The 14,745-nt window shown below is 44.4% G+C and overlaps 1 protein-coding gene across 1 annotated transcript; it reads left to right on the plus strand.

Moving 5' to 3' along the window:
• Positions 1-11,280: 11,280 nt before the first annotated feature.
• LOC147620517 (G-type lectin S-receptor-like serine/threonine-protein kinase SD2-5) lies at positions 11,281-14,243 on the plus strand. Its single transcript, XM_086824741.1, has one exon. It carries the CDS (start codon positions 11,337-11,339, stop codon positions 13,995-13,997), a length of 2,661 nt encoding a protein of 886 aa, XP_086680867.1. The 5' UTR covers positions 11,281-11,336; the 3' UTR covers positions 13,998-14,243.
• Positions 14,244-14,745: the final 502 nt, after the last annotated feature.

Genomic DNA, 14,745 nt, shown 5'->3' on the forward strand with positions numbered 1-14,745 from the left:
TTATAGGAAAAAGTGAGCTTCTAACCAAGAAAACTGATTCTAGAATTTTTCAAATCAATTTGGTAAATTTTTGATCATTTTTTGGGTTAGTTTAGCTTACTTTTTGGAACTAGACTTGAATTAGGAGAGAGGAGAGATGAAATATCTCAATATTTGAGAATTTAAAACTCCACCACACATGTGAAATAGGCACCTCCTTCACATAAGGAGAAATCTCCACTCTGAGGTGTCAAAAAATTATTTTTTTAGTATTTCCTTTGGTCCTTAGTCCACTCTTCATCTTATGTAAGTATTTACTCATTTTTGGGAGGGGATTTTCTTTATTTCTTCAATTTATCTCCTCCATACATTTGGATGAATCTGATTGGCCCCTCAAAACCTTAATTTAAAATTTTTAAAAAATCTGGATCCTTAGGATAAGGCCTTTTGAATAGATTATAATTTATTTCTAATGCACCTTCTGAGAATCTTTTTGAACTTCTATTTTAAGGGAATTTATTTTAATAAGAAAAGATATTTTTTCATCCAAAAATATCTAAAATCTGAATAATCTCTCTTTAGAATATTTTCTCTCTCTATGCCAAAATAGGTAGAAACAAGATCTTTTATTATTGTGAAGAGGAAATTAATTACAAGGAAAGATACTGGACATCTTGAGGGGCTGGGGAGGAATCTTACATTCTCTCCCACTTGAAAAACGCGAGATGTTCTCATCTAGCAAACTGGAGGTAATCCCGCAACAGTCCGCCTTTTTCTCCTAGGTGGCATCTTCAAAAGGATAGAACTTCCATTTAACCAATAATTCTCTCATAATTCTATTCCTGAGAACCTTTTCTTGAACATCAAGGATTTCTTCAGGTTGGAGTTCCATCTGCCCTTCGGTTTGATGAGACATCTGCCCCAGTTGCAAAGATAGCAAACTGTGAGAGTTGTGATTACGATGGCTGTAGCTAAAGGCTGGTTTTCACATCAGATGGATGTAAAAAAATGTGTTCTTGCACGGTGACTTGCAAGAGGAGGTGTATATGGATCAACCACCAAGTTTTGAGGATACAGGTTACCCATAGTATATGTATGTAAGCTTCGTAAGGCTTTGGGCTAAAGCAAGCTCCACGAGCATGGCATAAAAAGATTGTTGAGTATCTTGTCACTATTGGTTTTCATATGGCAGATGCAAATCACGCCTTGTATGTGATTATCACCATTTATGTAGATGATCTTATTGTTGGGGGTGACAACTTGGATGAGATTGCACATGTGAAAAGTCTTCTCAAAAGGAAGTTTAAGATGTAGGATTTGGGAGATCTACACTACTTTTTGAAAATTAAGGTCATTCGCACACCTGAGAGTATTTGGCTGTCACAGAGACAGTATGCATTGGACATGTTGTCCAAGTATGGGATAGCTGATTATAAGCCAATCTCAATGCCATTAGATCAAAATGGCAAGCTTAGTGTGGATGCAAGTTGTGTGTTGGAGGATCCCACTATGTGTACAGGAAGATTGTGGGAAGTTTGATCTATGTCACAATCAGCAGGCCAAATTTGAGTTACATTGTTGGCTTAGAGAGCCAGTTTATGCAAGTTCCAAATAAACCACATCTTGATAGTGTGCGACACGCACTCTTGAGTATTTAAGGGCCACTGTTGATTATGCATTGTTTTATGTAGCAAGTGTATCATTAGAGCTATATGGGTACACAGATGCAGATTGGGCAGGTAGCATCTCAGACAGGAGATCTACAAGTGGATTTATGTTTTCATTGGGGAGTGTTGCTATGACATGGAGCAGCAAGAAACAGCCCACAGTTGCCTTGTCGAGTACAGAGACAAAGTACAGAGGAGTTGCGGTGGCAGCATGTGAGGTAGCTTGGTTACACAAGCTACTTGCTGATTTGGGACTGCATGTGGAGAGAAAGATTGTCATATATTGTGATAATCTTAGTAGTATACAGTTGGCCAAGAACCCATTTTTTCATGCGCGGACGAAACACATTGAGATACATTACCACTTCATCAGGGAGGCAAAAGGCGACATCGACTTAGCCTATGTCAACACACAAGATCAGGTTGCTAACATCTTCACGAAGGCCTTGGGAGCTGAGAAGCTCCGCAAATTTTGAGATATGCTTGGAATTCATGAGCTGGAGTTAAGCTTGAAGGGGAGTGTTGAGATATCAAGCTCAACATAAGCTGACACTCACGAGGCGCCTGCATTGGACACATCTTCACCAGAGATTCTACAGCTGGACTACACCAACTAGTCCATATCTACCCACTCCTCTTAGCGTGTTCACATTATGGACCGTTTGTGTATACTCTATTATGTGTGTTAGTCACTTTATCTTCTTAGTATACCTCTTTTGTTGTGTGAAGAAGAAGAAGAAGAAGAATTTTCAACCTCTCACCTTGTGTGTTCTCTTCTAGGGTTTGTGTGAGTATGTGTGTGCTTGCAAGAGCTCAAGCTCTCTTCTCCCCTATATCTTTTCATTAGCCACCCATCCCCTTGCACCATCCACAGTAACCATTATTGTGGATTGTTTTGAAGCTGAATTTTCTATTGGAGCTAAATCTATATCTTGTAAGTTTTATGTAAGCCCCCGAAGGTATAATGAAAGAGAGCATCATCCTTGAGAGGGGATGGATTGCAGCACACTGGATTGTGTAGTCACTGCAACACACTCGAGCTTCCCCATGGAAAGATTACCGTATACGTAATGGATGAGGGCACGCTGCACCTACTATCAACATCCCAAGCCTCGTCCTTCACTTACAAGCCATCACCTCAAGTAACCCTTAACACTCAATACTCCACTCGTGTTGCCACGTCAACCACCCTCTAAAACCACTATGGAGATCCAAAACCTCGCTGAGAAAGATAAAGACCACCCAAACCTCAACAACCCTTGAGGGAGGTCACCAAGAAGAAGTGGATACCCAAGGGCACCCGAGCTAGCCAAGGAAAGTACGATGCCCAGGCAAAGACTTGGCAGCCACCATTTAGCCAAAAGCCTACCCATGAGCAAGGATCTACCAAGGAGTCCCATGCAATTGAGCTCCATTGGATTCCTATCAAGATATTAGAAACTCAAGGATTCTAAGATGAAAACCCTTTTGTTCAAGTCCCAAGAACCTTGCGGATCGCACCCCAATCTCCAAAGCCAGGCATCAATCTCAAACGCTAGCTCGGGCTGAGCAGGCAACATTCCATTGGGTCCCAACCAAGCTACTAGAATCACAAGGGTTCTACAAAGGGACCCTCGTACATTTGAGTTCCGAAGTGAAAAAAACCCACACCACAAGCCTCTACAACCACACCAACAAATACCAAACCAAAGATGGAGTGGAGACATGCCTCCGATGCCAATACCAAAGCTTAAGTAGGAATGGAGAGCAGTGGGTTCCTCAATTTATGTGCCAACACCACCTTCAAACAAGTTGGACGAGCCAACACCACCTTCAAACAAGTTGGATGAGTCCGTCGGACGCCAAGCAACAAGAGGCATTACCTTGCCCATATGTAATGGCTTTACCCATCCTTGTTCCCAGAAGAGCCACCCATGGTGTCAAACCCTAAAGAGTGCCATGCACACAATACCGTGGCACCGCCGAGCAACCCCAAGGCTCAAAAATATCACCATGACCCCACAACACTCGTATGCACCTTGCCAACAACACTGACTCGCCGGTTGAAACTAGAAAGACAAAGGTCAATCAAGTGTGCCAACAGCTGCAACCTTAAAACCCTGTTGTACGTACGTAACATAGTACTTATTAATTTTATATACAAATATACCCAAGAATGATTAAAAACTTGAAGCCCAAAAAAACTAAAAATGATCAAAAATTAAAAACACACATGCATTTACGTGCACACACACGAGCACACAAAAAAATGAAAATCTTTGAATATATATATATATAAATTGAAAAAAAAAACTTTCTTAAAAAAATGCCACATGGGACCATAGGTGGCAACGTACTCACGTGTGCCACATGGCAACGTAGGCTCATGGAGCCACGCCATCACCAATTAATGCTTTGGATTTTCACATTTTGTGCCTATAAGAAACAAGAATAAATGATGCAAACAAATTGAACAAGTAACATGTAAGTCTTGAAGCCTAGAAGAGTGCACACAAGCAATCTATCACTTCATTTTTTTCCCATAATATGTGAATCTGAAAGAGAGAAGATTTATCATTGTACCAATATACAAATCACCAAATCAAATTATGGGAGAGTATTTGTGTCACATAGGCTGTAACGCCTGTGACCGACGGCAGACCGGATGGCCAAGGACGTGGCCATTCGGGGTTCAGTGGGAGAGGACGCCCATGCGGAGTCATGGGCGGCCAGGCTAGTGTGGACTGTAGGCCACACACTATATAGCCTGGGGGATGAGGGGCAATCCTCATTCTTCCTCTATGGCTGGGTGGTGAGCCAGAGGCCGTCCCCTCCTGTGGTAACGCCCGTAGCGGCGTTACGTGTATCTAACATTGGTATCAGAGCGATGGCAGCATGGCCACGAGTGCACTACGGCATAAATACAAGTAGATAGGCAAATATGCTCTACGGCACAGTTGCACAGCTGAATGTGTTATGGCACAAACTAATTTGTAAACGGAACGGCACTATGGCACTGCCGTCAAATGGGGGTGCTCTACAGCACCACTGAGATGCATGCGACATGGCGCATGGGTTTGCATGGTTCAGCTTGGCCTCTCTGCCGTAGTGATGCAGAGAGGGGAAGCTTCTGGAGATGCAGAGAATCCATGGTCAAATAGCACAAGAAGAAGAGGGGAAGCTATGCCCAGCACAAGTGCGCAACTGTGTGGGGTGGTGTGTTTGCAGCAGAGCATGGTAGACGAGCTTGGATAGCATTGCCCTTAATGATTGTGGGCTGCAAAGCCTATAGGGCAGTTGTGGTCTGCAAGAAGAACCCATTTCTCTCTCTCTCTCTCTCTCTCTCTCTCTCTCTCTCTCTCTTTGTTTTCTCAGCAAGGGCTGCGTGCAATAAATGTAGACGCACCAGCTGGTTTAGAAGAGAGAGCATTCGCTGCTAGGGCACCGTGGGTGCACGCAAGCGAAAGTAGGGAGAAGGGGCAATAGGCCTAGAGCTGCATAGACATTGGCCATAACATGGCAAACACTAGGGCTTGAGAGGCGACCTCCACCTGGGAGCTGGTGAAAGCAAGCAAGCAGCTCACATGGTGGGCACGCAGGTATCGTGTTAAGTAAAGAATGGGCAAAGAGCACTCAGCCCGCGTAGTTGTCACGCTGAAATGAGCGTGGTATGGCTTGCCTTGAAGCTGCGCATCACTGCCAGCAGATGCATAACAGCAGGAGCGAAGGTTTGTGGCTGTAGGCTATTTGGAGCAGCGTCCTAGATGAGCTGAAGGACCCCCAAGCTATGGCCATGGAAGAGACTAGCAGAGCGGAGAGCCGTGTAGCAGTAGACCGCAGCAATAGCAGCTCGGGAGCAACAGGAACACCACGCAGCTCGTGAGCAAAGGTAGCCGAGCAGGTCAACACACGTGCGGACATATTCGGGGCTGCAGGAAATGAAGGCCGTGTCCCACCTGTGCCGGCGGACTGATGTAGATAAGGAGAGCTAACGCAGCTTGCCACCGTGTGGTCGTAGAAGACCCTCAAGGAGATAAAGCTGGCGTGGCGCAGCAAGAACATAGGGCCCATGAACCTTGTAAAAAAAAATTGCAAATCTTTTGTGAGGAGTTCCCATGGGTCAAAGATATAAAGAGTGGAAGATCATGTGCTGCAAGTTGCTACCTAAGTCCGATCACAATGTGCCGTAGAGCACTTTTAACAGCGTGCGTGTAGCCCATTTTTGCAACGACTATTCTTGGCGCCCGATTTTTTCTTCTCTCGTGTTGGTTTAGCTCTTTTAAGGGCAGTTCACGTAGTAGAGATGTGCCGTTGCGCACATAAACTATGGGATGGGTAATGCACGGCTATGATGTGACACGAGACGTGGGTGTGATATGACCAGAAAGGTGCTATGCTTTCTTAGTCTTCAATTTGCGATGTGTGCATAGTCGAGCATTGATACTCATGCAGTGTCGTAGCACACTCGGTTTGCTTCCATTGGATAGCCCACACCTATTCGATGTTCCATCCACAATGTGTTTCGTCTATGACGGAGATAGGCCAAGTTGAACCATGCAAACCCATGCGCCATGTCGCATGCATCTCAGTGGTGCCGTAGAGCACCCCCATTTGATGGCGGTGCCATAGTGCCCTTCCGTTTACAAATTAGTTTGTGCCATAACACATTCAGCTATGCAACTGTGCCGTAGAGCATATTTACCTATCTGCTTGTATTTGTGCCGTAGCGCACTCGTGGCCATGCCGCCATAGCGTACACGTGCCTGTGTACGTGCGTAGGGGTCAAGGGAATATACACAATCTTATTTGAATGCAAACAGTTTAAATCTGTATGGCACCATAGATGGCCGTAGAGTCACAGTTTTTATTGATGATGGAGCTAGCCACAACTTCTTGAACTACTCGTTAGTCAAGAAGTTGGGGTTGACTGAGACCCGGAGTGATCATGAGTATACTGTTGGCCTAGCCAACGGACATGACAAAACGGTATGGAATACCGTAGTATTAGGGGTCCCATTATCTATGCAGGACTACGAGGCTTCGCTTCACTTTCAGGTCATGCACTTACACAGAGCAGACGTATATCTAGGCAGGGAGTGGCTGTATGGCTTGGGTCCTAGTCTAGCTCGGAATTACCTACATAATACGCTATGTTTTCAGCATGGAGGTAGAGTCATTACCCTGCAGGGCGACTGTACTGTCCCCGCCACACCACTTATTTCCTCCATGGAGCTGTGTACAGCGGTCCGTAGAGCGGTCCGCAGAGACCAGATAGCAGAGGTATATGCTTGTTACCCTCTTTTGAATTCTGTTTCCGTAGATGAAACGATAATTGATGTTTGTGTAGACAAACAAGGAAAACAAAATAGCCTTCGACGAGACTCACTGTTTGAAAACCCTGTTTGGCATGCATGTGATTCAAACAAGAAAAAATCCAAGGTGAAAGAGACATTAAAGAAAAAGTACGTAGATACTTTAATGAATTTATTAGAGGAATTTCAGGATGTTTTTCCTGATGATTTACCAGATGGTTTACCACCATCTAGAGAAGTAGACCATGGCATCGAAGTTATGACAGGATCAAAACCTATAAGCAAACCTGCTTATAGATTAAGCCACTCCGAGACACAGGAGGTGGAAAAACAATTGACGGAATACTTGAACAAAGGCTTTATTCGGCCTAGTTCAAGTCCGTGGGCATCGCCTATTCTTCTGGTAAAGAAGAAAGACGGATCTATGCGGATGTGCATAGACTATAGAACTCTTAATCAGAGAACGATTAAGAACAAGTATCCAATGCCATGCATGGATGAGTTGTTTGATCAACTCTATTGATCGAGATACTTTATAAAAATAGACCTGAGATCTGGGTATCATCAGGTTAGAATAAAAGCAGAAGATGTTGCAAAGACAGCATTTAGAACCCGTTTCAAGCATTTTGAGTTTTTGGTTATGCCATTTGGGCTAACCAATGCTCCAGTGACATTTATGACGCTGATGGACAGTATTTTACGTCCATATCTGGGAAAATTCGTAGTAGTTTTCCTAGATGATATTCTTGTGTACAGTAAGACACAGAAAGAACACATACAGCATTTGCGTCTAGTGTTCGAGTTGTTGCGAGAGCACAAATTATTTGCAAAGAAGAGCAAATGTGAATTTTTTGAAACAAAAATTCACTACCTTGGCCATATTATATCCGCCGATGGTACGCGGATGGAGCCAGAAAAAGTAGAGGCTATTCTTAAATGGCCAGCGCCGAAGAATCTCGAGGAACTGCAGATTTTTCTTGGCATGTCGGGGTTCTACCGACAGTATGTGAAGGACTACGCGAAGATCGCAGTCCCGTTGAGACTGACCAGTTACGGTCCAAAACAAAAAACATTAGTTGGGAAAAAGCCCAACAGAAGAGCTTTGATAAGCTCAAGGTGACCGTAGCAGCTGCACCTATTTTGACTATTGTCGATCCAAATGAGCCGTTTGTTTTGAAAACAGACGCTAGTAATGAGGCCATTGGGACCGTACTTATACAAAGGGGACGCCCAATTGCATTTGAGAGTAAAAAGTTAGATCGTGTGCAGCATAACTACTCGGCTTACGAGCAAGAGTTACTAGCGATAGTTCATGCACTGAAAAAGTGGAGACACTATTTATATGGTGCTACTTTTGAGGTCCGGACGGACCATGAAAGTCTGAAATGGCTTTCAAGTCAAAATGAACTGAAGGGTAGAAAAGCTCGGTGGGCGGAGATTCTACAAGAGTTTGACGTTCAGATACGTTACCAGAAAGGTAAGTATAACGTGGTGGCAGATGCACTTAGTCGCATGCCACAAATTAATGAACTTAGTTCCACAGTCTTCAAGAATGATTTCTTGGAGTCACTACGTGCTTTATGTAAGCATGATCCATCTTTTACAGAGGTCTGGCGCGCTGTACGCGTATGCACTTCTTCACAGACGCGACCACCTCCCTCGTTGGCACGTATTGCTAGTCCGGAGAGACTGGCCGAAGGTGCAACGGGAAGGGAAGCGAGAGTTAGTCCGGAGAGACTAGCCGTGTCTTCTGGGTATAGTTTGGAGCCGGAGAGCTCTGACGTAGGCCCTTCATCACCTTTGACTGCCACGGCTTCAAAGGGGAGTGATAAACTTCGTCGGGGGGAGAAATATGCTAATTACTCCATTGACGACGGGTACTTACTCTACAAGGGTAGAGTATGTGTACCAACTATTGGTGACTTTCGGGCCCAAATTCTTAAAGAAAGTCATGATAGTCCAAGTGCGGGTCATACCGAGATTCAGAAGACCTATGCACTAGTAAAAAGATAGTTTTATTAGCCTAGTTTGTTTAAGGACGTCCAGACTTATGTGCTGAAATGCAATAAGTGCCAAGTCAATAAGTGCCAGGTCAATAAACATGAACGTCTTAAGGTTGGAGGACTACTCCATCCACTGGAGATTCCTCAAGGGAAATGGGAAAGCATTTCCATGGATTTCATTACCGGTTTACCCAAGACGAGTCGAGGGAATGACTCGGTGTGGGTGGTAATGGACAGGTTAACTAAAATGGCAAAGTTTATTGCCACGAAGAAAACTGTTAAAACGCCAGAGTTGGCAAAACTCTTTATTGAACATCTCTACAAGCTATATGGCCTACCCGCAGATATAGTATCGGATAAAGATAGAAAGTTCAACAGTCATTTTTGGAGGGAAGTCTTCAAAAAGTTAGATACTACTCTGAGTATGAGTACGGCAGATCATCCGGAGTCTGATGGTCAAACTGAAAGAGTTAACCAAATTCTAGAGGATATGTTACATTCTTATGTTAGTAAGAAGCAATCTAATTAGGAAGAGTACTCGCCCTTATTGGAGTTTGCCTATAACAGCTCCAAACACTCAGCGACTGGATTTACACCATTCATGTTAATGTATGGATTCCAGCCGAGATCTCCGATGGCTGTAGGTCTAGAAAAGGAGAAGATTTAATCTGTCAAGGATTTCCTTGAAGATATGAATGATATGCTCAGAGCCGCACGTGAGAGCATTCGTAGCGCTCAGGATCGCGCTAAAACTTATGCCGATAAAGGACGTAGAAAGGTGACCTTTGCAGAAGGTGACTGTGTATTCCTCAGGATTCCTGCGCAGTCAGAAACCATAAAAACGGGAAAGTGTGATAAACTTTCTCCGAGATATTGTGGTCCTTTTAAAATCCTTAAGGAGATTGGGGAGGTAGCATATAAACTTGAGTTACCGGAGAGTTCTCATGTCCATCCTGTCTTCCATGTCAGTAAACTGAAGAAATTAGTTCACGGATTAGAGAACGCAGTTTCTCCAGAGATTTTGGTGGACTTGATAGAGCCACCAAAGATACCACATAAACCTGAAAAGATTCTAGAGTATCGTGACAGACAAACCCGACATAAAGTGTACCAGGAGGTACTTGTTAAATGGACAGATAGGGATGAGAAGGTAGCTACCTGGGAACGCCGTAGTGCAATTTCCAAGAGGTTTCCCCAGTTTGTTTTCAAGGACGACAACTCTTCTTAAGGGGGAGTAATGTCACGTAGGCTGTAACACCTGTGACCGATGGTAGACCGGATGGCCAAGGACGTGGCCATCCGAAATTCAGTGGGAGAGGACGCCCATGCGGAGTCATGGGCGGCCAGGCTAGTGTGGACGGCAAGCCACACACTATATAGCCTGGGGGATGAGGGGCAATCCTCATTCTTCCTCTATGGCTGGGTGGTGAGCCAGCGGCCGTTCCCTCCTGTGGTAACGCCCGTAGCGGCGTTACGGGTATCTAACAATTTGACTTACTAGCAACATGATTCATATAACAAAAGAATGAAACATAGAGTTGTTTTAAAACTATGCATTCTTATTGAAGACACAATAAGCATTTTGTACATATTGACCTTATCTATGGGGATAGGAGTTATGGAAGGATCCTTATCGCTTAGTGGATTTGTACATTTGAGTAGGACTTAATGCTTTTAAGGGTAAGCTTACATATATAAAAGATAAAGTGTTCCGACTTTTTGACATGTACACTAGGTGGAAAAGTTGTCGTTCTTTAGTGTATTTTTCAAGGCTTGACAAATTTATTTATTTTTTAAACCACTTGAAATTTTTGCTTACCTTGAAGATGTTGATGAAGATTTTGAAAATTTCAACTATGAAACCGTTGATGTGTAGAATGTTAAAATGAAAAAACAATGAGGGTAAAGACCTCTTCGTATTATAAATATTTTTTTCTAACACTACAAGTAAAGAGAGTAATGGTGTACCACGAGGCGTGGGTTCAAAACCCAAACGATGCTTGTTCGACAGCATCGGCAAGCAGATAAATAAGCGCCTATGGAGTAAAGAGTAATGGTGTACCACGAGGCGATGGGTTCAAAACCCAAACGATGCTTGTTTGACGGCATCGTCAAGCAAATAAATAAGCGCCTACTGATGACTCCTATGGGTGATAAAAAATAGTAACTACGGGAGCACGGGTAGTTGGGAAAAAGAGTAATGGGGTGGGAGAGCGTGTCAAAAGACTTTGGTTGAAAACGCGTTCCCATATTACCTTTGACTTTTCCAAGGTGAAATAAAGCTTTGCCCTTTTCTAAGGTTGGGAAAAAAAAAATTAATATATAGAAAGGTGAGAGCGAGGATTAGCGAGAATTACTCCTCTCCTCCCCGACACTCTCATTTGCAATTCACAGCAATGACTGCGCCTCTCCGAGTGTTCATTTGCTGCTCTTTTCTGTGTATGCTGAGTATGCCAAGCGAAGGCGCAACTCGAAATTTCAGTATCTCCTTCGATTCTCTCTCTCCAACTCCACTGCTTCTGCAAGAGTATGGAGGAATGGCAGCTTATGTTGCATACATGGCAGATTCCAGCTCTCTCTCTAGTTCCGACCCATCTGCATGGCTTCTCTTCATCCCAGCTTCTTCCAACGCTTCCTCCTCTTCTTATATCCTATCCATCCTCGTCTTTTCGCAGCCTTCGCTAAATGGCATGGGGGCTGTCGTATGGATGGCCAATCGCAATAACCCTGTCTCCGGCAATTTCTCTCTCTCCCTTAATCAAAGCTCTGGCAAGCTCATGTTGCTGGATGGCAATGGTTCTTTGGCCTGGTCTTCAAATAGCACCAGTACACCCCAAGGCCTCGTGTCCATGGATCTCATAACAGATCCTAACACTTACCCACCCATAGGAACTCTGATGCTTTCTGATGCCAATAACAAAACGCTGTGGCAGAGCTCCGATCATCCCACTCACACTCTCATGACCATTCAGTTCTTTCAACCAGGCATGAGCCTCATCAGTTGGGCCTCCGCCTCTGATCCCTCGGGAGGCCTCTACAGCTTAGTGATGGAAGCAGGCGGTCTTGTGCTCTACTACAATGCCTTCCCCTTTCCCCAACCCTACTGGATATGGAGCTACTATGGCCACAACGACAGTTTCAGCGTAACTCACACTTGCAGCAATCTGACTAACGCCTTCATGGATCCCGACGGTGGCCTCATTCTTGGAAAGTCCGATGAGATCGCCATGCTCAATTCAAAATGGCCGGATCTGTGCTCTGCTGACAGCGTCAATAGCAGTAATAAGCATGAGGTTTTCTTTGCTGACTATGGATCCAGAGGCAATAACGACGTGACCTTCTTGTTGTTGCAGTATGATGGAAATCTGTATGCTTACACATTAGGTTCACCATGGATTCAAGAGCTTGATTTGTTTAGTGATAATCGATGCCTTCTTCCCAACTATTGTGGACCTTATGGAGTCTGCACACCACCTTCGAATTGTGGATGCCCCTCAAACTCTGATGGCTCGTTTCCATCAACGTTTCCTTCCAATCACTCTCAGGGCTGCCCACCAACCCACAACTTGACTTGCCACAATCAGACAACCCTCGATTCTTCTCAAAGCCCACAGCAGTTCTTGGCCTTGAGTGGGGTGGACTATTTCTCCAACAAGTATTCCTCTCCACTGAACCTCTCAACACAGGAGACTTGTAAGGATGCCTGTTTGCAAAACTGCTCCTGTCTTGCCGCCTTTTGGCATGTGCACTCTAGTTCTTGCTTCCATGTTGATCACATGAGCAGCCTGCAGGGTTCCTTGAACAACAGCTATCTGGCTTTTCTGAAGGTGGAACATCTTGCTCAATCCAAATCAAGCTCAGCTCGGCGACTCATAGCTGGAGTGGTTTCTGGTGCAGTCGGTCTGCTTATCTTGTGCATTTTGGCAGCTTTCATCTACAGAAAACTGAGGGCAGATCCAGAATCGGAGGAAGAGGACCCATTCTGGAACTCTGTACCAGGATTACCAACCAGGTATTCTTACAAAGATCTTCACTCCATCACCAATGGGTTCAGTGAGCAGATGGGAAAAGGTGGGTTCGGTGCTGTGTATGCTGGTGTTCTTCAAGATGGAACCAGAGTGGCAGTGAAGCGCTTGGAAAGCTTAAGGCAAGGGAAAAAGGAGTTCAGGGCAGAAGTAGTGATCTTGGGAGGAATCCATCACTACAATCTGGTTGATCTGATTGGGTTTTGTGCTGAAGGCTCTCACAGGCTTTTGGTCTACGAATACATGGCCAAAGGTTCCCTTGATCAGTGGCTCTTCACAACAGAAACCCCTCCATTGCATTGGAAGTACAGATTCAACATAGCTCTAGGAGCAGCACGAGGCCTCGCATACCTTCATGGAGAATGCAAAGATACAATCATCCATTTAGATATCAAGCCTCAAAATATTCTCTTGGATGAGGATTTTGTAGCCAAGGTTTCAGATTTTGGGCTGTCTACCCTCATGGGCAGGAACGAAACCCATGTGATAACGACCATGAGAGGCACACCTGGTTATTTGGCCCCCGAGTGGCTTACTGAGGGGTCTACAATATCTGCAAAATGTGATGTTTTCAGTTTTGGAAAGCTTCTGATGGAGATACTTGGTGGAAGGAGGAACCTTGATCCTTCATTGGAAGAGAGTGAGAAGCTTTATTTCCCATCTTGGCTTTACCATCAGGTGGCACACGAGGGAAGAGAGGCCGAAATAACCCATATCGCTGGGGTGGAGACTCCAGAAGAGAGGAGGCAAGCAAGGTTCATGATGAACGCAGCTTTCCTGTGCGTTTTGGAGAATCCCGATCTGAGGCCGTCCATGGAAACAGTGGTTCACATGTTAGAAGGCCGTGTTCCTGAATTGGAAGATCTTCAGCTGTCCGACCTCTTTCAAGGCCTTCATTTTGCTCTCATGATGCCATCTCCTAACTTAGCTCAAACCAGGATCGAGGAAGCTCTTGCCCCCATTTATCAATCTTCTTTGAAACTAGGCACCTCACAAGGGGGAGTGATGTCTTTTCATATTTCTGCGAGGTGACATCTCCCAAGGGCCGCAAGCTAACACCTCAAGAGGGACATTTTATTGTGTTGGGAAAATTATTTGAAGCTCCTTGCATATGAATCTTTTCATCAAGTGTTCTTAAACACACCCTTTTCTGTAGTGTATTTATGTTACAAGTTCAGCAACCATGTGGTTTGGTTGTTAGTGAACTTCGTTAGGCACTAGATAGTAGGGTTACTCTGGCTTTGCAAAAAAAAAAAAGGACTTAAAAAAATTTCGAAATCCTTGCATTGAACAATTGAAACAATGCTAATTCAAAGGGAAGTGATTTTTTGCTTTAATTGGTCAAAAAGAGGAGATACAGAAGACTTCGTATGAGAAGTCTAACTCGTACCAGAACAAGTACATATTTGCAGAAATAAGCTAGCAACCCTCAGATACAAGGGGGTGGCAAACATAAGCTAGAAGCCCACAGATACTGGAAGCCCAGATACGAGCGGTCTCATCCACTGTACAAGAGGTCACATGCTTACATGCAGCAGAGATCTTCACCTCGTCAGCAGCTTTCTCTTTCTCCTGTGTCAAGTGTAAAGATATGGTAAATAGTAAACCAAAGGAGAACGCCATTGCCTTGTGAGGTGTAGGCTACAGAGAACGCACACACAATGAGGATATGTAGAGGAGATGGTGTGTTGGGTGTTGGGTGTTGTGTAAGGTATGAGAGCCTTCTTTATATAGAAGGTCAGAGTAGTTACAAGCTGTTGCCTAACTACTAACAGACAAG

This window comes from Cibotium barometz, chromosome 31 (genome assembly GCF_041138505.1).
Source record: "Cibotium barometz isolate CiBa-2024 chromosome 31, ASM4113850v1, whole genome shotgun sequence".
Classification (NCBI taxonomy): domain Eukaryota; kingdom Viridiplantae; phylum Streptophyta; class Polypodiopsida; order Cyatheales; family Cibotiaceae; genus Cibotium; species Cibotium barometz.

Coding starts and splice junctions, on each gene's coding strand:
- LOC147620517 (XM_086824741.1), top strand. CDS start 11,337: ATGACTGCGCCTCTCCGAGTGTTCATTTGCTGCTCTTTTCTGTGTATG.